The 25,988-nt window shown below is 50.6% G+C and overlaps 1 protein-coding gene across 1 annotated transcript; it reads left to right on the forward strand.

Moving 5' to 3' along the window:
- The first annotated feature begins 667 nt into the window (after positions 1–667).
- Positions 668–25,530, forward strand: TAB1 (TGF-beta activated kinase 1 (MAP3K7) binding protein 1). The gene is made up of 11 exons (XM_074375574.1): positions 668–808; positions 12,912–13,048; positions 13,428–13,581; positions 14,555–14,641; positions 15,130–15,268; positions 16,202–16,315; positions 16,969–17,080; positions 18,860–19,004; positions 20,395–20,617; positions 21,798–21,960; positions 23,652–25,530. Exons 1-11 carry the CDS (start codon positions 776–778, stop codon positions 23,857–23,859), a joined length of 1,515 nt encoding a protein of 504 aa, XP_074231675.1. The 5' UTR covers positions 668–775; the 3' UTR covers positions 23,860–25,530.
- Positions 25,531–25,988: the final 458 nt, after the last annotated feature.

The raw sequence follows: 25,988 nt of genomic DNA on the forward strand, positions 1-25,988 counted from the left end.
TCAAAGGGCTCTTTCTACCAGCAGGACCACATCAATGGCTTGCTCAGAAGTCAACAACTTTCCTTTGTCCTCCAGATGCATAACTCAACTCCAGCCTCGGGCTTGCAAGGTCAGAGCCTCCCCCTCCACCTCTGTTCGAGCCACAGTGGCCTTCTGTGACACGCATGCTTCTTGAACCCACGGGTCCCTTTCCTCACGCCTTATGCACTAGCTGTCCCTTCCTGCCCGACCCTGTTGCCAGTTACCTGCCACAATCCCCTGCCTGCCACATCCATAAACTCTCTACCCAGCGTGTAGCATCACTTGAAATGACTTACGTATGTAAATGTTGTCTTCCTCAATTAAAATGTTAGCTTTCTGAGGGCCTTTCTTGCATTCTGCTTCACCCCAAAGGGCCAGGCACAGTCACCCAATGAAATACTTTAGTGAATGAATAATTCGCCCTCCCTCGCCCCCACAGTTCTCATAAAGTACCCTAATCCAGGGCCTTAGGAGCCCCACCTGAAAGGGATCCTGGAAAAAGCTCGCAAATAAAGATGGACAAGGGGCAACCACACAAGGAAGCCTTCCTTCTCTTTATCAGCTCCAAGAGAAAAGGTGGACGAGCGCACCTGCGCATTCGCTTCGCTACGGCCGCATCCCACTTCGGCCGTGGGGTGGCGCTGGGCGCATGCTCCCCGGAGGCGCGGTCCTCCCGGCCGACTTCAGGCCGCTCTAGCCGCCCTTCTCGCCTGCTCTGCTGGGAGGCGGGCGCGCCCACAGGGGTCCCTCCAAGATGGCGGCGCAGAGGAGGAGCCTGCTGCAGAGTGTGAGGAACCGAGCCGCTCTCCGGGCTGGGGGTCGGGAGCCCCGGGCAGGGGTAGGGGGTGTCGGGTTCAGGCGCAGCTCCCTCTCCGCCTTTGGGCCGCCTCCCGGTCCCCGTCCCTGGCGGGGTGTGGCTGCCGCCCTCCCCTCTCCTGGGCCGGCCCCATTCACCCCCGACCGCGGGCGCGTTTGGTCCTGCAAGGCCCGCGCGTGCGCGCTGCCGGCTGGTCCGTCAAGGGTTTGGATTTGCAGTCCTAGCGACCGCGAGGGTCAAGGGCGCGTGGAGGGTGGGAGCGTTCTGGAGCCGGCTGGGGCAAAGGCCCGCGGCAGCCGAGGGAGCCAAAGTAGCGAGCCCAACCCCGGCCGTGGTCGCTCGATAATAATCATCGCAGCAGCAGCCACTTGTGTATTGTTTACTCTACCCCAGGCTTGTAAGTTTAATTTTCGTAACAGCCCCGTTAGAAAGGTACTGTAATTCTTCCTGTTTTACAGATGAGGAAACTGAGGCACAGAGAGGTGGTCATTTGCCCAAGGCCACACAGCTGGTAAGTGGCAGAGGCAGGATTAAAATCAGGCATTTTGATTCCAGAAACCCTCTTAATTTCTAGGCTATGCGGAAGGAATGACTGGAGTCTTGGCAGCCTGGGTTCTGGTCCTGGCTCTAACTCACTATCCCTCCATCGGCCTCAGTTTCCTTATCGGTTAGATAAAAGCAGGCAGGGGGAGGATTGTCTTGAGACGCACCCCAACCCCCAGTCTGGACCCTCAAGGGTTTGTCACTGGTGTCTTCCATCCCCTGCATCCTTCTGACACACGTGCACGTCAGTGCACACGCATGTTGGCACCATGGACCTTTCTGGCCTGCCAGGGCAGGTCACTGGTCCCCTGTCACCTCCTCAGACCTGGCAGTCAGTGGTACTCCTGTGGACTTGTCTCTCTCCTGTACTGAAAAGTGAACTCTTTGAAGAGAGGGACCTGTGATCTGCAGTGAAAAGTATCACCAGACCTACCACCACTAGGTGCCGGACATTCAATTAATTGTTTGTAAAATAATGAGTAAAGCATTCAAGCCAGGTCCAGTGCTCAGCCTTGGCCTTACAGAGATGCAGCAGGCATTGGCCCTCTTGTCCCTGGGGGTCTTGAAGCATCAGAATTTCAGGCTAAGGGATGACCTTCAGTGCTTCAAACTAATGACAAGCTTTGTGTAGATTTCTTCTAAAGTTGCTTTTCCAGGACAGCAATTCTCAGGTTTCCTGGGTGAGGATAGCTCTCTTCCCCTCCACGCTTTTGGCTGCCCCTTTATTTGACTACTGCCTGGCAGGCTGGCCTTATCATTGAGTTGGTTATGTAGGCCTGGTCCTCTGCTTTGTAGGAGGCAGGGCCCCTGTGTTAATGTCCTCAGTGGGGTAAGCATTCCAGAAATACTGGCTGGATTGTGGTAAATGCTGTTTGTACAAATACCTGCTGTAGGCTGACTTGGCTTGCTGAGGAGTTTGGCTACCAGCTTCCCTCCCTTCTAGATGTGAGGGAGCCCAAGGGACTTGGGTTAAACGGAGGTGAGCTTTGCTAGCTCCGGAATGTGTTCCTGGGTGGTGTGGAATCTTTTAAAGTTGAACAGTTAGCTTTAAGCACATAGGATTTTGATAAAAGGCAAAGGGACATCGGGGATGTTCACACTAGGCCCCTTCCACCCTAATGATGATCAAGATGTCTCTGCTCACAGGGTGTCCCAAGTGTCCACGTGATGTACTGGGCTTGCTGACCTGCCCTCCACTGTCCTGAGTCTGGTGAGGGTAGCTCAAACACCATCATTCAGCAGGACTGTGAGGGCTGCTGTTTTGTAATTACTGGGCCTGGGGATACAAAGGTAAACAAGGCTGGTGTCCACCCTCACGGCATTTGCAGTCTTGCTTGGGAGAAGGAGCCATATATCACTAATACGATGTGGAAGGCACTCTGATGTCAATGTTTTGAGGGACTACAGGTGGCCTAATTTGACCAGGTTGGTGGAGGCTTGTAGGAAGGGCTGGGATCTGCTGACATGGTGCTGGGAGGGATTGCCGGGGCCAAAGTGGCGGAGCACTTCGGGGAGTGTCATCCTGAGGAGTTTCGCCTCTGGTCCCCAGGCAGTGTAGTACCTTAAAAGGTCTTTTGAAGAAAATATGAGCTTTTCAAGTAGGTTCAAAAGAACTTGGGTCCTTCACAGCCTGCTGAAACAGCTCATAAAGTCTCATGTGGCCTTGGGCTAGTCACTTAGCATCCCTGAACCTTGGTTTCCCCAACTGAGAGGACTCCCAGGAGTGTTGTATTAAATGAATACATTACCCTTCTAGCCTGGTGTGGTTACTCTCCAGCCATGAAGTTCAGTTCTGCTGTAGTTGAGTGCCTACAGTTCACTGCCTCAAATGTCACTGAGTACTCAGTCTGTGTAAGTGCAGGGGACCCTGCCCTCATGAAGCTTATGTTCTAGTAAGGGAGACAGTAAACAACGAGTAAGTCTGGGTTATATATGATATAATAATATCTAGAATATAACATAGATGGTGCTGTGAGGAGGACTGGGCAGGATTAACAGACAGAATGGTGGAGGGACTGTTTTAGACAGAGGGGAAGACCATTTTAACATTTGATGCGATATGGAAGGGAATATTCCTGCTCAAGGGAAAAGAGATGCAAAGTCTTGCCTGTTCAGGGAGCATCAGGGAGGCAGCATGGCTGGAGTGGAGGGTATTGGGGCAGTGGCAGTAGCCAAGGTCCAGTAGAGTCTGGTGGACCCTGATGCGAACTTTGGATTCTTCTCTAAGTGTGCTGTGAAACTCTCAGGTTGGTTTGAGTAGAGGCATGAAGTGCTCTGACTTGTGACTGGAGAGGAGTTTGAGTGGTGAGAGTGGAAGCTTGGGACCTGCTGAGTGGTGCTGCCAGTTGTCCATGTGTGAGGTGACAGAGGCTTGGCCAGAGTGATGGCAGAGGAGTGGTGAGAAGTACCTGGTTGTATTTTGGGGGAAGAAGTGATATGATTTGCTTACAGATCAGATGTAGGGGGTGTGGCAGAAGCAGGAGAGTCAAGAAGGACTACAGGGTTTGGTTGGAACACAGTGGTGCCATTTACCGAGATGGGGAACCCTGGGGGAGGACCACCCTGGGGGCAGGAAGAATCAAGATTTAATTTTGCCTAAACTGTTTTCAATTATTTTTTTTTAAGTCAACTTGAAATCAGATTTTTCCCAAGCAATTACATCTATGAAGTCACAAGTCCTAGCTATATATTTTTTTCCTGATGTATATTAAAATAAACACATACCCTTAAAATAAAAACCTCCTTTAGACCATCACCTGTAACCATCTCATTCACCATCAGGATGTGGCCCAGCTGCTCTAGCACAGTCAGTGCCCCACAATTATTAGTAGCCCCTTTAAGAATGTATTAGGACTATATTTGTGATGAAAACATAAAGAACCTTTGATGGAAACCCTAGTGAAAGAGGTGGGGGCCAGGAGTGGAGTTGGTCCCAGAGAAGCAAGGAAGGAAAAGGGGGTCATTCAGAAAGACAGAGATGGCAGGAGGTGTTGGGGTGTTTTAAGCTTTCCGGAGAAAAAGAACTGCCCCCCACCCTGAGCCATCTTCCTGGGGGCATTTTTCTCCCTTTCTGAGCTGCCTTTTTGCCTTTGAGGAATCCGGGTGCTTTCAGCACAAAAACACTCAGCCTTTTCATACTATAATTTGATATTCAAGCTGTAGCCTGAACTTGAAATCATGCTTTTGTCCACTTCTGCTGCCCAGGAGTTTGAGATGAGTCTCTGGGGACTTTTATGGGCTATTTTTATGTGATGTGGTCACATATGTACATGAGGTGCTAATGCTTAAGTATATGTGCACAAGGTGTAATGCCCTTAATGGGTTAAATACAGTTGAATCACAGAGAAACTTTATACCAAAATATGAATTTCAGAAACTCCCTCACACAATCAAGTCAAAATTAGGCTTTTTGAAACAGATTCTGTTTTACCGTATTTTGTGTTAAATTTCTTGTGAGGAATTAATTTGTAACCCATCAATGAGTTAAAGTGGTCCGTGCTCACCGCTGTCTGTAGTTACGAGGCTGTGCTGAGCGCGAGACGCTCCCTTCTCAGCTTCCCGGCTGACTCGTGTTCAGGGCGCTCAAGCTGCTGGTGCTGTGGGCCTGGCGTCTGTGGGCAAGGGAGAGAGGATGCATCAGTATGTGCAGGGGTGGAGGGGTGGGTGGTTTCTGTGAATAGAAAATACATGACCTTTCCGAAAATTGCTCAGAAATGGGGAGGAAGGAGGCAAGAGGGTTGGCAGTCTGGTGGGTTTTAATAGAATGAGCAGTGAATGCTTGTTATGGCTAATCCCCGATGGAGGTGGGGAGAAGTGGGAGAATACAGGTGAAGCTCACCTGCCCACAGCAGTGTGAGAGGGCTTTGGGGCCCCCGCTGAAATCAGGGAGGACCAGATGCTCTCCCACACGGGTAGCACCTCCTGGAATTCTCTGGCCGCTTGTTACTAAATGTTTGAGCTGCTGTGGGGACAACATCCTGGGCCGTCCGGCCACTGAAGGAGCGCTCCTGAGTATATGAGAAGTCGCTTGTATGTCATTGGACTTAAGACACTATTGATTACAAGGACACATCACTATTTTCTATACTACTAAGAAAGAAAGTGCACTGCTAATTAACTTGTAACTTACCAACTTCAGAGATACTAAAAATGTTGAAAATACATATCTTTGAATCAGTGAACTAAAGTACCCAATTAATATCAGGCTGCCACCTGAGAGTTGCCACAAGGCCAAATGGTTAATGGCCAGGGAACTGGTGCCCAGTGTGCACAGTGAGGCCATGGGGATGGGTTTCTCATGGAAGGACTCCATGGCCTTGGGCAGTATTTTTGCAGAGCCTGGGACATATACAGTGAGGTGGTGGGTGGGTACCTGTGTAAACCTCATCGTTATATGTGGAGGTTATTTGCTTTTTAGTTATCTTTTGAACTTTCTGATGTAGACTTGGTTTGGTCCTAGTGTGTTCGTAACACCTCTCTGATGCTTGCTAATCTACCTTTTTTCAACAGTTCAGAGGGCAGCAGGCCATGGGTTCAGCTAGAATTTAATAGCCTTGTTTTGTTTTCCTTCCTTATTACCTTCAAGATTTTGCAGGTAATAATGGTTTTCCACTTACAGTACTGAAAAGTTTACATTCAAAATGAAATCATTTGAATGAAAGAAAAAAGTGGCAGATGAAAGAAAAAGCATGAAGTGGGTAACTTGTTGAAGATGGTGAGTGGATGGTTGGCACGGTTTGGGAGACATGGGGCTCTGGCACCAGTTGGATTTGAGCAGGGCCTTTACTGGTAGATAGGATTTGGAAATACAGGAAGGGGGAGGCCTTGCCTCACCATGGGTACTTTTTAATACGGTTTTGGGGTAATTTTTCTTATTTCTTCTTTCCTTATTTAAATAGCAAGCCAAGTCAGATTGGCTAGGCACTCAGTGTTTAAAGAGTGCCAGTGTGAAATAAGAACTTTGCTCAGCAAGGTTCATGGATACAAATAGTTGGTTTGTTTTAAAATGTGTTCTTATTTCTGTGACTGTGCCCCTAAGGTCAGTAGCCTCTTCACTCAGGGCTCCAAAAATACATACAGCTTTTCAAGTATAGTGGACCTTTGGCGGAGGTGTTACTTCCCTCCTGTGTTTGGCACGGACACCTCCTGTCAGAAGTGGGTTAGCTTCCCACACTTTTTGTTCTGGTCACAGTTTTTTAGAAATGATTTGAGAACACTGTATAGCAGGCCTTATCTGTACGAGATAGACAGCTGAGTGAGATTGTTAATCTATCAAAGGGTGAGATTCAAAACTGTGTCAACAGACTGGGAGGCTGAGATGAAAGCATTAAGATATAATCCAACTGATACAAATTTAGGTTTAAAAAAAGCCTCTACAGGAGTATGCTTGTGGGGGACTGACTCAAGTGAACTTCAGAGGAAAAAGACTTTGTCATTTTAGTTGACAGTATGTCGGAATTTTCACGTGGAGACTAGATGCCCGTCTTTTCTTTAGGTATATGAAGGCTATTGATTTTTTGTGTTGATTTTCTATCCTGCCCCTTACTGATTTACTTCATTTGAGTTAGTTTTATCATTTATGGTTTCTAGGTACTATAAGATCAGCTGCAAATAGAGATAACTGTACTTCTTTTCCAATTCTTAGGTTCCTTCTTTTCTCTTGTCTGATTGCATGGGCAAACACCTCCAGTTCATTAAGTAGTGGAGATTGCAGGTATCCTTGCTGTATTCCTGATTCTTAATGCGAATGCCTCTTGTTTCCCCACTGAGGAAGATGCTGGTTTTAGGACTGACTGAAGTATACATATAATGGTACATTAAGAAAATATCCATCAATTACTGTTTCCTTAAGTGTTTTTTTGTTTGTTTGTTTTTTCCAATCAGGAATAGGCAAAGAAAGCCCTTAAATGAATATAGCCCTGGAATCGTTATCCATTGACCTGAACACTGATTGCCAGTCAATTAATAAAATAATACATTTCCAAAATATTACTAGCTCAACAGTGTGAAAATCAAATTTCATAAAAAGCACTTAATGTTGTAGAAGTATCCAGAATTAGCCGTAAATACTTTCTGAAGAATGTGGTGCTTGTCATGTAGATTGACCACTGTCGGACACAGTTTTGCTGGTTTGGGGAAGCTTGCTGTCCTCACATCCGCCAGATAGGGCTGCAGCGGTCAGTGCAGTATCAGCCACTGCCGGGAACCACGTCATGAGCTCCCATCGTGAAGTGCTGTTAGGTGAATTGTTCCTCTGCCACCACACCCTGACGTGGCAGTTCCTCAGTCATCCGTTTGAGTTTGTTTCCTTCCTTGTGAAAGATTAACGTACTAGTCTTTTTCATAGTGTATCTCTCACTGTTGTGTGGGCCTGTAAGTTGCTTGGTTAAGATTTATTCTTTCTGGAAAGTGTGAATTTGTTGAAAAGATTCAAATCCCTGTAAGCCTGTCTCTGTCCCCTTGTGGGATAACGGCAGGGGAGGCACTGTGATTGCAGCATCAGTGACAGGCCTTGCGTCGTGGGCAACACATTGGTGTTCATCTCATATTAGAGAATGAGTTCAATCCTTCTTAACCTCAGCTTAATTACAGATGGGATTCTAGAAAGTATCGATGTCTTCTCTTCCCATGCTTTAAAACAACGGTGGCATTTCGGGATGCTGAATATTGGCTTCTTAGCCCTTCTTTTCAGGAGGACAAGGAACACTCCTGATTGAGGAGATGCTTTTGTGCTCCTGTTTAATCTTATGCTTAACTTCATCCCAATTGGAGGCAGAGACAGACTCTAGAAAAAGGAGTTTATTTTGGAAATTTACTTGCCAGGTTGCCTGAGACTTCTGTGAGGTCCTTGGTGATGCAAATATATTAATCAGATCTAAGACATAGGGGATGATTCATGACATCTGTTCCTTGAAAAATAATTAACTCCTTGGCAATGAACTCCTTTTTCTGGCCTAAAAGGCCTTACACTGCTCCACCTAGGCACACATGTGCATGCATGTGTGTGAACACAGTAGCAAGCCACTTTCCCTGCTACTCATTACAGAGGCGACACCAGCCTCATGCTTCCTTAAACCTAACACATTTTATTTTCTACCTCAGGGTCTTTGCATGTGCTGGTCCCTCTGCCTGGAAGTCTCCTTTCCCACTTTCTTAATAGCCACCGCTCCATTGCCATTTCAGTTCTGTCTCAGAGGTCATCTTCCCAGAGAGGCTTCTCCTGACCACCTTATCTAAAGGAGCCCTCCCCATCACTCTCGGTCCTCTTACCTGATGTATTTTCTTCATAGCACACTTCCCTGTCTAAATGGGCTTCATTTATTTATTGTATTACATGTTTGAAGTCTCTCTCCCTAGAAAGGAAATTTCAAACAAGGACCCTCTTCAGTTTTCTCCGCTGTGTCTGCAGCACCTGGAGTAATGCCAGCTTGTTGTAAATGTTCAGTAAATATTTGTTGAGTGAAAATATGTGTTAATCAAATATACTCTAATCACATAATGTTGTATGTGGATTCCAAGACTCAAGTTCGCACTTATGTTAAGAGAGACATTTCTGTTCCTTTAAAATGAGACAGGTTAAGCTTAGAACTAGAAACGATTTTGTGTTACTATGAAGTAGTTTCTTCGTTTGTTTTATTTCTCTGTAGCTTGACCTGAAAGTATTCAATGCCCAGTGTCACCAAGAGCTGAGCAGAATTTCAGCTCTTATTGCTGTTCCTTTTCCATTAGTAGGTTTCAGTCATATTTTCTGTTTTCAAAGGCTAGTAGTAGGCATTGGTAGCTTTTTAGCCTTTGTGGTAAAATTATGTGAATTTTTAAAAAAGTCCTATAAAGAAGACACAAGGACATTTAAAGATATACCATTGGATAGATTGCAAGATTCAATGTAATAAAGATGTCACATCTCCTCAAATTGATCTATAGTTTTTTTTATTAAATTATAGTCAGTTTACAATGTTGTGTCAATTTCCAGTGTAGAGCACAATTTTTTCAGTTATACATGAACATACATATATTCATTGTTGCATTCTTTTTCACTGTGAGATACCACAAGATCTTGTATATATCTCCCTGTGCTATACAGTATAGTCTTGTTTATCTATTCTACATATGCCTGTCAGTATCTACAAATGAATCTACAGATTTAAAACAATCCCAATCAAAATCCCAGCAAGATTTTTTTTGTAAATACAGGAAAGCTGATTGTAAAATTTACATGGAAAGGCAAAGGAACTAGAATAGCCAAAACAATTTGAAGAAGAATAAAGTTAGAGGCATCACACTAACCAAGTTTATAATGTAGATTTTAAGTACAGATTTATAAAGCTATGGTAGTCAGGAGGATGGAGCTGGTGAGGGGATAGACACATAGGTCTGTGGACTAGAGGACAGTCCAGAAATAGACACACACAGGTATGGCTGGTTAATTTTTGACAAAGGTGCAAAGGTAATTGAATGGAGAAAGGATAATCTTTTCAACAAATAGTATTGAAACAATTGGATATCCACATGCAAAAAAAAAAATGACGTAAATCTCCTACCTTGTATAGAAATTAACTCAAAATGGATCACATGTCTAAATGTAAAGTGTAAAACTATAACACTTTTAGAAGAAAACAGTATCTCTTGACCTGGCGCTGTGCAGAGTTCTTAGACATGACATTAGAAGCATGAACCATGAAAGAAAAAAATTGATTAAATGAATTTCATCAAAACTAAAAACTTTTGCTCTTCAAAAACCACCTGTAAGTGAATGAAATAGTAAGCTACAGCTGGGGAAAATATTTGCAAATCACATATGCAACAAAGGAATTTTATCCAAAATATACAAAGAACTCTCAAAACTCAACAGTTAAGCAAACAGACAACACAGTTAAAGCATGGTCATGACACTTAAACACTCTACCAGAGAGGATATGTGGATGGCAAATAAGCACATGAAAAGATGCTCAGCATCATTATTAGCCATTAAGGAAATGCAGATTAAAGCTGTGATGAGATATCACTACACACTTAGAATATCTAAATTAAAAAAATAAATACCATGTAGAGGTGACAATGTGGAGCAGCTGGAACTCTTGTGCGTTACTGGTGGGACTGCAGATGGTACACCACTTTGGAGTATAGTTCGGCAATTTCTTATAAAGTTAAAAAGCAGTCTCAGTCCTAGGTATTTATCCTAGAGATACGAAAACTTATATTCACACAGAAGCCTGCCCGTGAGTGTTTATAACAACTTTCTTCATAATTACCCAAAACTGGAAACAGCCCAAATGCCTTCAGTGGACGAATGGATAAACTGTACTGCATCCATGCAGTGGAATACTGCTCTGCAATAAAAAGGGACCAGCTGTTGATGCAGGTACCAACTTGGATGAATCTCAGAGGCGTAATGCTGAGTGAAAGAAGCCCGGTCTCGAAAGGTTAGGTGCTTTAAGACCTAGACTGTAGTTGTGGTTGCCAGGGGCTGGAAGGAGGGGAGAATGGGGAGTTATTGTTTAATAGGTATAGAGTTTCAGTTTTACGAGATGAAAAGAGTTACAGGGATGGATGATAGTGAAGGCCACAGAACACTGTATTTAATACCATTAAAATGTACACTTAAAAATGCTTAAGATAAATTTTATATGTGTTAACCACAATCAAAAGGGAAAAAAATTTTAAAAAGAAAAAAAAAAGTCAAGAGATACCATTCCTTTGAAGTTATTTAGTAAGTACTGTTGAAGAGAATTATTTGAAATAGTTATATTTTAGGATCACAAATATTTTCTTTCTGAAGTTTTCTACTGAGATGTTACTTAGTGCTGTCTTCTTTCTAACAGGTGATTTGATGAAGATATTAAAGCTAGAAATTAGAACTAAAAAAAAAAGGTTGGCAGGGGAAGGTTATGCACTGCATAATTTCATTTATGGCATTCTTGAGAAGACAGTATAGTGATGCAACACAGGTCAGTGGTCGCCAGGAGTTAGGGGAGGGTGTGGCTACGAAGGGGCAACGTGAGGGCCTGCTTTGGGGTGATGAGCTTTTCTGTATCTTGACTGTGGTGGTAGTTACACAGATCTCTCCAAGTGTCAAAATTCATAGGCCTGCACACCACAAAGTTAATGTTACTATACGTTAGTTTGAAAATAAACTCCCACACCCTGCCGAAATTGCTCCAGGGTGTGAAGCACAAAACTAAAGCTCTGGAATAAATGCAGCACAAAAGCAATTAAAATGGGGGAAAAAAGCCATAAAGTCATTCTCTGTCAGTATGTAAATAAACAGAAGATGAAGTTTGCCACAAAAGCTAACCACAGGCTTTTTACATATCTGATTGCAAAAGCCTGTTGAAGTGGTTTTCACATCCTTTTTTGAAGCCTTTTACTGCTAACTTGTAAGCTGTGGCGCAGTATTTGTGCTTGTTTACTATTTCAGTAAAGCTTTCAATCCAAATTTTACTCTCATTGCAGTTGAACTAAAGTTTTCCCAGTTTTATTTTGCTCTAGTTCAACATGGGGAGCCTGGGGAGCCTTTGTGCACCAGACACAAGTCTTAGGTGGGGGCTTGGTGTAGGGGAGGCTTTCACTAAAAGGCGATGGATCACACCTGGGGCTCAGAAAATGCAGGTGCTGAGAGAGAGAGAGAGGGAGGGAGAGAGAGAGAGAGAGAGTGTGTGTGTGTGTGTGTGTGTGTGTATGTGTATAGCTCCGTCATAATTATACTGAACAGTAGGGGGCCAGATGTAGTAGGAATACACGAGAGGGCTGGCAGCCAAGCCTGGGGAGGGTCTTCCTGGAGAGGGTCTTCCTTCAGGTAAGTTCTGAGCCAGAGTCCCAAAGGACATGGAGAACTGCTAGACAAGGATAAGGAGGGTGTTCCACGCAGAGGGAAGAGTGGGGTATGGATGGGGCGCTGGGAGCCTTTGGTACTAGTGGAAGAGGATGTTGTGGGAGAGGATACCAAGGTGGAGTGGGACCAGGAGGTGGAGGCCCCAGTGCCAGGAAGAGTGACTGAGGCTACCTTGTAAGTCAGTTTCTCAAGAGGTGGTCCTGGGTAGCCTGAATTAGTCCCCTGCCGACAGTGCAGGTATCCTGACCCCCACAGGATCAGACATTCTGATTCTGCGGGTGGGGCCTGGAGATCTGTGGTTTTTACCAGTTCCCAGGGGATTGGAGTCAGAGCTACTGCAGTACGAGGTGAGGGCCCACCAAAGTTTTATACCAAGAGTTTGCTTCCCTTGTGTATGTGTGTTTCACTTGTGCTCTGCAGCGTAGCGCACTCCTGGAGACCACTGCTGAGCCTTGGGTTTGGGAACTCTGGTCTTTTTCAGGTTTCCTGGGGAACAGTTTGTGGACTAGCCTTAAAACCATGCAAACTCTCATGCAGGTGTTTGTTCATACACACGTCATTGTTTTCCAGAAGGAAGTGGGACCCTCTGGGTGGGGCTCTACAACTGCTAGGTTTTTGTTGGGGAAGAAGAAGATGATGAGGTGGGGTCTGCCCTGGGCAAGAAGGTAATGCCTCTTGGTTTCCTGATGTCCTTCCCAGGAGCAGCAGCCAAGTTGGACGGACGACCTGCCGCTCTGCCACCTCTCCGGGGTGGGCTCAGCCTCCAACCGCAGCTACTCTGCTGATGGCAAGAGCACCGAGAGCCACCCACCGGAGGACAACTGGCTCAAGTTCAGGTGAGACTGCCGGCATGCTCTCCTGGGCATCGAAAGTTGGTTTGCAAGCGAGGAAAGGCAGGTTTGCAGCTGTCTAGTGTGGGGCTTGCCGGTGAGATGTGGCCCGAGGGGAAGTGGTGTCTGCTGCTGTCCCTTCCACATTTAGACCTCAGACCAGTTGAGGACCTGCTCCAGAGTGGTGGGGGGCATCCCAGAAGGTCATGACCAAAGTGAAATGATGGTCAAATTGTTGGGAGGACCCAGGTGAGCACCTGAAGCCACAGCCACTGTATCTTTTGTCTCCCTGATTCCTTTCCCTCCTCCTCCTCACTCTGGAATTGGCATCACTCTACTGAGAGCCACTGGTCTCAGGCTGCCCCCTACCCTCTCCCTCTGTCAGGAGTGAGAACAACTGCTTCCTGTATGGGGTCTTCAATGGCTACGATGGCAACCGGGTGACCAACTTTGTGGCCCAGCGGCTGTCCGCAGAGCTCCTGCTGGGCCAGCTCAGCGCCGAGCACACAGAGGCCGACGTGCGGCGTGTGCTGCTGCAGGTACTGGTGCTTGGCCTGGCTGATGGTGGCTGAGTTCCCTGGGACTCACAGTGTGGGGTCAGCCTGGGGTTGGTGTGAAGACTCTCCGGCTCCTTGTCTCTGCAGAGGAACCAGCTCTGGGAGCCTCTCCCAGCAGCAGGGGCGTCCCACTTCCCAGGGTGCAGGGCTGAGCAACCAGCAGTGGTCCTTCCGCATGACTGGCAGGGTTGGCCCTGAAGGGAATACTCCTGGGGAAGGGGAACTAGGCACGCCACCTTGGACCCAGGGCTGTAGTGGGAGGGGCCAAGCCCTGGTGGAACAGACCCCTTCCCCTCTGCGTGGCCCAGGAGCTCCCTTGAGTCACTGTGGGCACCCCAGGCCTTGCCTAGTCACTTCTGGTTGGCTGGTGCTCCTTTGCCAGTTCTGTGTTTCTGCTTGCTGTTGTTTTGGAGTGTTTCTTCCTGGCATCTCCTTTTGGAAGCGAGTCCAGAATTACTTAGTTTTAGATGAGAAGAGTGGATTCCTGTTCCTCGAGAACAGTGTTCCCAGCCATGTTCCTGCCTCAGCACCCAAGGGTGTGAGCACTGTCCGTGGCCTCAGGGGCCTGCGCCAGTGATTCTCATCTGGTGCCCCTGGGAAAGGTGGCAGCGTGACTGGTGTTGAGGGGCTGGCAGGATGTGGCGATGACACCAGCTGTCACTGACGGAGCCGGGCTGGGTGGTACTGTGAGCCAGGTGCCGTGTGCTCAGGGTGGGCTCTCCCAGTTGCCCTCAGAGCAGCGCTTACCCCTAGATGAGGAGGCTGAGGCTGCCCAGCCAGCAAGTAGCAGAGCTGGGACCCTGGGTCCAAGCCTGTGCTCTTGCCTGGCGGTGACATATGTGAAGCTGCATCACAGGGTGACCTCAGTTACTACAACTTGTTGCTGTTAAAAGTTTCAGCATCAGGTGACAGTGGTGTTTGAACCAGCCTTTGCCTCCTCGCCCTCTGCCCCCAGGCCTTCGATGTGGTGGAGAGGAGCTTCCTGGAGTCCATCGATGATGCATTGGCTGAGAAGGCGAGCCTCCAGTCCCAGCTCCCTGAGGTACTCTCCCCAGCCTCTGCTCTGCGAGAAGCACGTCAAGGCCTGGCTTTGCTAGGAGCAAGGACTCATCTACCATGTCACTCCCAGGCCATAGGCACAGCTGGTCCAGAGCAGCAGGCATGAGGGGAACAGTTCCTGACTAGGGATGCAGGTGGTGACGGGTCTGCCCTCTGGGGGTGCTCACTAGCTGGCTCCAAGCAGCTGTGCTCTGAGGTGGGCAGGGGCTGTGAAAGAAGGCCCTTCCAGGTCAGTCCTCAGCCTGAATCTGTTCATAGCCTTGTCACCAACCTGCTCATGTCACCTGCCAGCACCTTCAGGGCTGACGGGACAAGCTAGGTCAAGTCTGGCTTTCCTGAAAGAAGCCTGCCCTGGAGCTGCAGCCAGCTTCCCTCCTGGCCGGGCCCTCAGATGCCTGCTCTTTAGGGAGGGGGTCGGTGGGGTGGTCTCCAAGGCCCTGGCCTGCCCTGAGCCTCAGTGGTGGCTTCTAGGCTGTCCCTCAGCACCAGCTGCCTCCTCAGTATCAGAAGATCCTCGAAAGACTCAAGACATTGGAGAAGGAGATTGCAGGAGGAGCCATGGCTGTCGTGGCAGTCCTTCTCAACAACAGGCTCTATGTTGCCAATGTCGGTGAGTCACCTGCCCATCCCAGGGCAGGAAGTCAGGTGAGAAGGTCAGCCTTGGGGTCCGTGTGTCCTTTGGACAGTCTGCTTCCCGGACACAGAAGACCTCCAGCTCAAGCGTCCTAAGGCCATGGAGCATCTCCCATTATTCCACAAGAGCGTCTCAGTCCCAGCCCCAGGTGATTGAAGTACCTGCTGGGAGGCAGACGTTCCAGCTTGAGTCCTGACTCTGCCCCGGACTGGCTTGCGGCTTTGAACAAATTGTGTCCCCTCCCTGGGTCACCTCAGTAGCTTCCTCTTCTAGAAGAGGTTGCCTGGTTGTGGAAGACCCACTCAGCCTCCCATGAAGGGCAGCACAGAGTGCTGGATGTGGGCAAAGAAGGAGGGCCATGTGGGAAGCCGAGAAGGCGGTACCCCCAGGGTGCAGATGACTGCAGGAGTGCTGAGAGGCCCCCCTTATAAGGTCCCTCTTCTCTTCCTCCTTTTTTTAAGATGTTATGGAAAAAAATGTTTAAATGTTAAAAAAAAAAAATAGAGTGAATAGTATTTAATGAACCCTCACGTGCCCAGCCCCCAGCCCCAACATCACTCCTCATGGCCAGTCCCATTTCATCTTCAGCCCTTTGTCCCCGCATTGTTGTGAAGCAAACCCAGACACCGTGTAATATTATCTGTAAATATTGCATTGTGTCTCCTCAGAGAAAAGGTCTAAGTCACACTCACAATCATTCTCGGATGACACTGGAAAAGGTTAACCTAATTCCTCAATATCATTAGCTCTCCCTGACTGGTGACTTGCTCAGTGTTTTGAGCTTGTCTTCTTTGCCCGTTTCAAGGATTTCCACGTGTGAGATGCCTGCCTTTTCTTTCTCTCTTTTCTCAACGTGTCCTGTTTTTCCCTACGCTCTCAGTCTGCTCAGCTGCTCAAATTCTGCTGCAGGTACCAACCGTGCACTTCTATGCAAATCCACGGTGGATGGCCTGCAGGTGACACAGCTGAACGTGGACCACACCACAGAGAATGAGGATGAGCTCTTCCGGCTCTCACAGCTGGGTGAGTGGGCTGACGGGTCCGTGGAGGGGTGGGGTTCAACCCTGGTGGCTCACCCTGTGCCTCCTTTCTGGGGACCATGCAGTGAAAGGCCTGAAGTGGACAGGCTGTGACCTTGGGCTTGGGACAAGCCTGCCTGGGGTTGAATCCCAACTCTGTCGCTTACTAGTTGGTGATTTTGGAACTTACTCAAGTTTTCTGTGCCTCAGTTTCCCCATGTGTTTAATGAGAAAAATAGTAACACTTAGTCAGGGTGTTGTGAGGATTAAAAGAGTTAATACGTGTAAAATGCTTCCAAAAGTCCCTGGCACATGGAGCTACTCACTGTTATTGGTGCAGCCCAAGAGCCCAAAGTCCTGGGATTCCAGCCACTGCCATAGCCCCTCGCTCCCTTCCCTGTGAGCTCAGGCAGCACAGGGAGCCGGGCTGGGTGGTGCTGGAGGAGGGACTCTGAGCAAGGGGTGTTCTGAGGGGGACAGGGACTGAGGACACTGGGGGACTCTGGGTTAGCTGCCCTCCATGGTGCCCTGGTGTGACTTCACTTCCTGTTCAGTGCACCCCATTGCGTGTTTTTTTGTGGATGTGTCTGTGTCCCCTTCTTTTTGTTCTTCTTAATGAACAAAGTCTGGGGTGTCATGGTGTTCTCCCTTTGGTAGGTTTGGATGCAGGAAAGATCAAGCAGGTGGGGGTCATCTGTGGGCAGGAGAGCACCAGGCGCATCGGGGATTACAAGGTCAAGTACGGCTACACTGACATCGACCTACTCAGGTAGGTAGGCTGGCCCGGCAGCCCCCCGTTTGTAGGGCCAGAGGGCAGATGCAGATTTTAGGCTCTGGGGATGGAAGGTACAGTCGAGATAGTTCAGAGCCCAAGGAGACTCGTCTTCCCAGAGAGGTTGATATGGGGTGGGCCCTGGGCCCAGCAGGCCAGGAGTTGGGGTCCTATAGAGCTAGGCGGCAAAAGATCAAGTTGGGGAGCCAGGCCAGAGCCAAGGGCAGCAGCCGGAGCCACAGGGCCTGGCTGGAGAGGCCAGAATTGGCCTGAGCTGCCTGGTGTGGATGGGACAGCCCATAGACCAAAGGCCTGTTGGTCAGTGCTTTCATGGCTGGGGCCAGGGTGGGGGTGTCAGGATGGATTATCCCTTCTGGGTGCCACCCGGTGCTCATAGCAAACAGGTGATGACAGTAATTATGAGCCTTTACTCAAGCCTGTGCACCGCTGTTTATACCCTCTGTCTTACTCAGTCTCACTCAAGCCCTGTGAGGTAGGTACTGTTATTGCCCCAAAGGTATTTTCATGATTGACACATGGAGACATTAGGTAGCCTGCCTGGTCTCAAGACTAACAGTGAGGTGAGGCGAGACTTGAACTCCAGCAGCCTAAATTCAGAGCACGAGTCCTTAACCACAGGTGTATGTGAGGACACCGATTGGGAACATAGGCGAGAGAGAGAGAGAGAGTGAGTGAGTGTGTGTGTGTGTGAGTGTGCACACGTGCGTGTGTGTGAGAGCTATGCCCATCTTGTATCTTAGAAAACATGTGTTAGAACTCCTTACCCTCACAAGATTTAAATAATTGAGTTTGGAACCTCTTGTCTCTAATTTGTGGGGGTTCTATGTGCTTTATGGGAAGGTACATCTGTAATTTAAAGCAATTCAAACAGCACCAAGGATACGCAGTGAAAAGTGACTTCCTCCCGCCCCAAGCCCAGACTGCTTCCTCAGAAGCTACTGGTTTCTTGTGCATTGTACCCTGCAGTTTCCACGTGTAGGTGCACATACCTCTGTGTGTGTGTGTGTGTGTGTGTGTGTGTGTGTGTTTGGTGGGGGTGGGGAGGGGCAGGCTTCTTTTGAAAACACCCACAGATGCTAGTGTATGGCGCCCAGGGGTCTGCAGCTCCCTTTTGCATTAGAGGTGCTGATTCCTGCATTCCTGCACACCTACCATTGAGGCTGCCGTGCCCTTGGGGACAGCTGCTAGGATTCCAGTGTGAGCTGTCAGCACTCACCTAACCTGCCCTGACTGATGGACCCTTGTGATGTTTCCAGACTCTTAAGTCCTGTTGCCAGAAGCGTGCTCTTATCCTTGCCCTGTGTGCATGTGCCCGTGCTGGAGCCTCCTGACGTGTACTGGCCCTGATGGTGCATCAGTAATGATCCCTCCACACCGAGAGTGTGTGTGGGGTCTGGGTCAGCTTGGGGTTGCCCAAGAGCAGTGGGCTGTTGAAAGAGAACCTGTCCCTCTTGCTGCCCCACTCTACCTCCCCAACCACCGCCCAGCTCTGTGGACAGGAGATGCAGAATGGGGCCAGGATTGGGCATTTGACCTTTGCCATTCTGGCCCCAGCTGCCCACTGGCTTTCCTGGCCCACTGAGCTATTGCCCTTATAAGACGGGTCTTTATCTGGTTTGCTCTTTCCTCTGTTTCTTTTCCTCTTGTCAGATGTGTGTTTTATTTTACATTCTGGGTGTAGCTTTGTCTCCTCACCAGAATAAATGTCCCCGGGGGCCGTTCCAAGCACAGCTCTCCCCTCCACTCTTCCCACAGCGCTGCCAAGTCCAAGCCAATCATCGCGGAGCCCGAAGTCCATGGTGCACAGCCCCTGGATGGGGTGACTGGCTTCCTGGTGCTGATGTCCGAGGGGCTGTACAAGGCCCTGGAGGCAGCCCACGGGCCTGGGCAGGCCAACCAGGTGAGCTGGGCCTGGGAAGAGCGCAGGTGGCCAGTCTGCAGGGTGGCGTGCTCCCCTGGGACCCAGCCAGCCCTCCTGCTCAGCTGCAAAGTGCTCAGGGACCCAGAGGTCCAATTCTCAAATGCCTTCACCAGATATCTTCTCTGGATTCAAAGCCGGGAAGAAAAAGCCCAGAGCTCCAAGAACACCCATTGCACCCAAAAGCTTTACTTGTCTGGGCTTGAAGCAGTGTCAGTCCCCAGGACCCTGAGCAAAGTCTAAGGGAAGAAGGTAAGGGAAGTGAACTTCCACAGGCATGTGTAGCTCTGGAGACTGTCCAGGAAGGGCCCAGGCCAAGGAGGAAAGCCCAGAGGGGTGTAGCCTGGTACCCAGAGTCAGGGAGTGTGCGGCCATGTTCAGATCCCACTCCACTGCCTCCTTCACGTGAACGCCGTCTGAGCTACGGATAATTCAGTTTGTTCCTCATCTCTCAGATGCCTTCGTGGGGTTGTGGTGAGGGCTAAGCATGATAGACATAAGTTCTCAGCCAGTGGGAGCTGCTGCTTTTTCCCACGCCTCAGAGTACATGTGTCGGACAGCCGACACTAAAGCGGAACTGCGAGGCAATCACTTCAAGGATGATCTTGAGGGGAAGCTGCCTTTACTTGACCTTGACCTGCTGGATTGGTCAGATGGTTCAGGTTGTATTTCTCCTTTCATCTGTGATTCTGGTAGGAAAGTAAGCTTTTCTGCTCTGCCCTAATTAAAAATTATGAGGGAACGTCGTATGTGCCTGTCTTCTAATACCTGTGTTCAAGGTTTTTCACCTATTTTATCTCATTCCTTCCAGTAGCCTTATAACATAGTAGAGGCAGGGGCTCACTGCCACCTTGTTAGGGACCTTGGGGCTGAGAGTTCAGGGTCTTGCCAGAGGTGACATAGCTGGTCAGTGATGGAGCTGAGCCCACCCTGCACGAGGCCCAGGTCACTTCCTGTCACCTGTCCCTGTCTTCATCCTGTATCCTCAATTTCTGACAAAATCATCCCCTGCAATAAGTTCATTCCAGGAAAGAAAGTTTAATAATAATAATTAATAGTCTCCAAAGTGTCCGAACATCCATTATGTTATTTAACCCTCATTCTAACACAGTAAAACGGATATTATCCCTCATTTTTTGGTGTGGAAGCCAACAATCAGACAGAGATCACAAAGTCACACCTTTTCTAATGAGAAAGTTCCAGAAGAATTATCCTAAATACCTGGAGAAGTTCGGATTGCAGGCTTGGCTGGTAGGGACATCCATCTGCCTGGCTGGTGACCCCTACGTGTCCTGATCAGGCTGTGACATTGTGGCCTACAGTCCCTGGGCCCCCTCGTTCCTCACCAGGTTTGTGCTCCCCCTGCCCCCAGGAGATCGCCGCCATGATTGACACCGAGTTCGCCAAGCAGACTTCCCTGGACGCGGTGGCCCAGGCTGTAGTGGACCGAGTGAAGCGTATCCACAGTGACACCTTCGCCAGTGGCGGGGAGCGTGCCAAGTTCTGCCCAAGGCACGAGGACATGACTCTACTGGTGAGGAACTTTGGCTACCCACTGGGCGAGATGAGCCAGCCCGCACCGGCCTCAGCCCCAGGTACGTGTGCAGCTTGGGCAGGACCCGAGGATGGCGCCCAGGGCTGGGGTGGGGGCTGAGCGGCTGGGGCCATGGGCCTTGCTCCCTGGGATGGAGTGGAGTCAGAAGGCCTGCCTTTGAGCAGTTCCAGTCCAGGCCCTGGCTTTAAAGCTCTCTGGGGGGGAGGGGATGGCTCAAGTGGTGGAGCGCTTGCTTAGCATGCACGAGGTCCTGGGTTCAATCCCTAGTACCGCCTCCAAAAATGAAAATAAATGAATAAAGCTAATTACCTCCCCCGCAACAAAACAAATAAAACAAAGGGAAAAAAAAGATTTCTGTTTAAAAAAAAAAAAAAGCTCTCTGAGCTGCACTGATTTTCCTCTTTCTGTCTGTGAAATGAAGACAATACTCCCTGTCCTGGCCGCCTCCGAAAGACTTGAGTGCAGGAGAAGCACTTTGCAGGGCCACAGCCACATTGTAGGGACAACGGCAGCCCCAGACTCAGTGGCTGCTGTGCGCCAGGGACCTTACCCGCCTGTTGCCTTTTGTCCTCATTAACAGCCCTTTTACAGAAAGGGAAACTGAGGCCCTTGGAGGAAGAGACCAAGGCAGGGCTTGTGGCGGGTGGGGGAGAGACTCTTCACTTTCTACCTTTTAAATTCTGAAGTCATGTTGCCCAGGAAGCGAGGTGATTGTCTTTCGTTCTCCCTCCCAGTGCTGCTTAGTGTCAAGACCATCATTTTCCAGGGACTGTGTTTCTTTCTCTTTTTTCAAATAAGCCAGCCCTAGCAGTCAGGCATCCATGGATGGATTTGTTCTCCCATGGACACTGGGGTCACTGGACTTCTCTAGCTTGTTATTGCAACCATATTTGTGTTGGGCCAACCTCAACAAGAAGCATACTTATCCCCTTGGATCGAAGTATCTTTGGAAGCCAGGCAGTAACCCTTTCACTGAGGCAACTCAGCACTTGTTTCTCTTTCTGCTTTGAGCACCGGCAGTGCTTTGCTGCCTAGAGGAGGCCCCTGCCTGGCCTGGAAGAGTCTCTGCCACAGATACTCTTTTGCTGTCCCCAGGGGCAGAGGGCCAAGCAGGGAGAACCAGGCCGGGCTGCCACCTGCCTCCTCAGGCCTTGATCCCACCACCCCAGGGATCCCCTCTCAGCCGCTCCCTGTGGCCCACCACTCTCTTCCTCCCAAAGCCGCAGGAGGACGTGTGTACCCTGTATCTGTGCCTTACTCGAGTGCCCAGAGCACCAGCAAGACCAGTGTGACCCTGTCCCTCGTCATGCCCTCCCAGGGCCAGCTGGTCAACGGGGCCCACAGTGCTTCCACCCTGGATGAAGCCACTCCCACCCTCACCAAGTAAGCGCTCACTCCCTCCCCCAGCCTTTCTCAGGCCTGCTTCCTGGGGACAGCCCTTGGTACTTGGACAGGAGTGGCCACGAGGCCACATTCTATAGCTGAGTAATCTTGAATGAGATGCCCTGAGGTCTTATTCCTCTCAAATTCCCCAACTCCATTCCGGGAAGGACGGGGCTTGCCTCCCTAGACGCAGGGACAGGAAGAGGCAGCGCAGGTTCCAGCAGCTCCCTGAAGCTGACCGGGGAGGGCTGGAGGCTGGGGGCGTGGCTGGGGCGGTGTGGACAGAGTGGCCTGGAGGAGACAGCCTGCTGCTCATTTTTTTCTTGCAGGTCCCACTTACTTGTTTTCATTTAATGGGAAGGTTCTCCTCTTGTTCTTTTCTCTCCTCCTGTCTTGGAGTGTGTGATTTGGGTGGCCTCCTGACGCATCCGTGCTTGTGGGACATTGTTTGGCCTGTACTGACTTGTGAGAGGCAGTGCTCTCTGACTAAAGTGTCCGATTTTAGCTTTGAAGTGAGTTCTCTAGTTTCAGGCGGGGCTTGTGGAGGGGGGCAGGGGGTCTGGAGCCTGGGGGTGGGACAGGCCTGCCCCTTCCTCTCGGCAGACCTGTCTGACAGGTCTGATGTCCACCCCACCCCCTCCACTTCTGTGGAATGTATACCCCCCTCCACCCCATCACATCAGGGGACCCGGATCTGGTTTCCACATTCCAGCTCTGCACAGAATAATAGAAATGCCACACCCAGCCCACTCAGGATGTGGCCAATTGGAAGGGTCACCAGGAAAGGAGTAGTACTGGCTGCTGGTGCGGGAAGGGGGTGGCTGGCTTTCCTTCTCCCTGCCCCCAGGCTGCTGCTGCAACCAGCACTGTGGGCTGGAGGGGCCTGCCGGGCGGCTGGGCAATGGGCATCCTGAGCGCAGTAGGGGTGGCCTCTCCACACCCCTGCAGGGCTGCCCAGGGGAGCCACCAGCTATGTCCACAAAGGCAGGGTATGAGAGCGACTGTCCCAGACCAGGCAGGAGAACCTGCCATCCTTCTGTGCCTCTAACTCCCTGGGTCCCTAAATAGTCCCTTCCCTCCACCCCACATCTGAGCCTTATTTGCTCCCCCACCCCCACCCTGGGCTGGACCGGTGCTAAGGGCTGGACAGTGCGGGGAGTTTGCAGGACGGTGGGCTAACAGGTAATTCCTGGATGTTACATGCTCTGTGGTAGAAGGTGGGTGCCCAGGGAGCTCTGAGAACACTGGGGGCCTGTCCCCACATAGCCGGTAAGAGGAGAAAGAGGAGGAGGGCGGAAGGAGGTTTTCTGGGAGAAGAGCCCTTTCCTGCCTGGGATGAGTGGGGTTTGGACTAGGATGGATTCGGAGAGGCTAGGATGGATGACGTCCAGCTCAGTGCTGGTGGCACATCTGTGTCCTACACAGTGGCCGCTAGCCACACATGATTATAGAGCACTGAAGCGAGCAGTCCATTTTAGTTAATTCTAGTTAATTTAAATAGTCACATATAGCCAGGGCTTCAAAATACATTTGACTTTTCATCTGCCCCTAAGAACATCTGGCTGGGCTGGCTCTCGTGGTCCCCTTTATCAGAGAGGCCGGTAGCCTGAGGGGCTGGCTGAGGCAGGCGCCTCTATGTCCCCAGGCCAGACGCCAAGGCCTGTGACTGACTTGCCCTGTTGTGCCCACAGCCAGAGCCCGACCCTGACCCTGCAGTCCACCAACACGCACACGCAGAGCAGCAGCTCCAGCTCGGATGGGGGCCTCTTCCGATCCCGGCCCGCCCACTCACTCCCACCCGGCGAGGACGGCCGGGTCGAGCCCTACGTGGACTTTGCTGAGTTCTACCGCCTCTGGAGCGTGGACCACGGCGAGCAGAGCGCGGTGACGGCGCCCTAGGTGGCCAGGGGCGCAGCCCAAGCAAGGCCTTGCCTGGGGGCGGGGGCCGGCTCCTTAGGATAGGCTTTGTGCCGTCTGCCTATGCCACGGGGGCCGGTGGGGGCCCAGGCCTCCGTCTGCATGGTACTCTCACCCCACAGCCCTCGGTGCTGTGGGGAACGTTCTCTCAGCGCCGATGCAGACCCGGTCCCTCGTCACTGCAACTGCACAGGGGGCCAGAGGCACCCCCCAGGCAGCCTCAGCCAGGACCATCACCGGTTCTCAGAATGAGGGGCACAAGCACACTGGCCCTTGAGCCCACCCAGTGGGGCTGAACATGAAGACGTTCTCCTGTGTCCCTGCGTGCGACAGGCCCACAGCCACTGCTTTCTCAAGGCCTCCCACTTCCCACTACCACCTCCCCTGGAAGAGCCTGTGGCCACGGCTAGTGCCCTCCTCAGCACTGGCTAGTGGTTTCTTCCTTTCTTCTCCGTCCTTGAGAGTGGAACCCCAGTTGGCCCCTGCACCTTTGAAACCTGCACCCTTCCCTGGGCCCGGGCCTGGGCCTGCCTGGGTTTAGGGGGACTGGGATGGCTGCAGAGGGGGAGTCAGGTGGAGAGAAACTGGAGGGAACCAGTCCCCGAGGGGCAGTGGTCCTGGAGCCTACCCCAGGGGTAGGCCAGACAGTGCTGGGCTTCCCCAGAGTCGGGTGGAGGGGACATGTCGGGACAGGGGCTGCTCTGGTCAGGCTCCTCCAGGAGCGGGGAGGCCCTGAGTCGGGGCGAGCTGGCTCTGCCTTGCTTTGTACTGGAGCTGGGGAAGGCCCCAGACTGGGGAGCCACTAAGATTGCAGTCCTTAGAGACTCAGTCTCTGCTGACCTCAGGGTAACAAACAGGTCTTAGGTCAGGCCTGGGAGCTTGTTGTAAACAGAGAACAGAGGGAAATGATTCCAAAAGGGAAGAGGTTCTTGGAGACCAGCTGCTCTGGTGGCCGATGTGCTTTGGAGATGTGCACTGTTTTTACAGACGGTTAGGGGCGGGATCAGGCCAGCCCAGGCCTTGAGTTAGCCCACTTCACGTGTGTTCTCTGCCTTCAGTGGGGAGGGGCGCTGCCAGCGCTGTCGGCTGGAATTGCCCTTCCTATTTTCAGAGGAGGAAGCAGGTCCAGGAGACTCAGAACTTCCCCAAGTCACACAGTGGTGGAATAGAACTCAAACATTTTGTCACTCTCTGAGGCCCTCCTGGATTCTTACCACCCCCAAGCCCCAGTCCCCAGCCCCCAGCCTCCTGCCCCAGGATGATGCCCCAGACACAGCTCACCAGGGACTGGCCGTTGTGTGCAGCCTCCAGTGTGTTTGGACTCTGAAAAGTCAAAGGCCAGTTCTAAGGTCCCTGGTCACTCTGTGGTCCAGGAATATGTTTTCCCAGTGCTGTGCCAGGGAGAGGCCGGGCTCTGAGGGGAGCCGAGGCACAAGCAGAGGAAAAGCAGATCTTAGCAGAGGGCCCTGCTCCCCCTCTGCTACAAAGCCATCTCCATTGTACAGGTGAGCAGATCTAAAGTCAGTCACAGAGGCTTGGGATTGGGAACAAAGGGAATTCTCTTCCAAGAATGTCTCTGTGATGCTGTTTGGTCTCCAGAAATAGAATTACTTTTTTACCATCGTAAAGAAAGAATAAATGGTGGTATTAATACGTCGTGATGTTAACAGTGCTTTTACTCCTGTCTCGTGTAACTCTCACGACAGCCCTGGGAGGTGGATGCCTCCTCCTGTCCTGCTCAGCAGCAGGAAGTACCAGCCCACCAGGCCAGGGAGCGGCGCAGCGGGGCGTGCACCCTGGCCTCCTGACTAGACCCAGTGCTGCCGTCTCCCAGCCCGAGGGGAGAGCACTGGCTTGTCTGGCATCCTTCCAGGTCCCTATGCATCTGGAGAGGGTGGCAGTTCCCTCCTGCTGTGGGCCAGGTCCTCCAGGCCCGTGGGCAGTGGCTGGGCTGTGGTGCAGCCCCTACTCTTCCTGACTGAGCCCAGGTTCTGGCATGTGAGTAGTGGTGTGGCTTCGGGTCATCAAGACATAGTTCTCACACTCTCCCTGGTTAGTGGATGTTGAAAAGGATCCTTGGCTTCATTTTGGTTTTGTTTGCATGGAGGACA

The sequence above is a fragment of the Camelus bactrianus genome, chromosome 12 (assembly GCF_048773025.1).
Source record: "Camelus bactrianus isolate YW-2024 breed Bactrian camel chromosome 12, ASM4877302v1, whole genome shotgun sequence".
NCBI lineage: Eukaryota > Metazoa > Chordata > Mammalia > Artiodactyla > Camelidae > Camelus > Camelus bactrianus.

Coding starts and splice junctions, on each gene's coding strand:
- TAB1 (XM_074375574.1), top strand. CDS start 776: ATGGCGGCGCAGAGGAGGAGCCTGCTGCAGAGT. Junction 17,081..18,859: donor ACTGACATCGACCTACTCAG/GTAGGTAGGCTG, acceptor CTCTTCCCACAG/CGCTGCCAAGTCCAAGCCAA. Junction 19,005..20,394: donor GGCCTGGGCAGGCCAACCAG/GTGAGCTGGGCC, acceptor CCCTGCCCCCAG/GAGATCGCCGCCATGATTGA.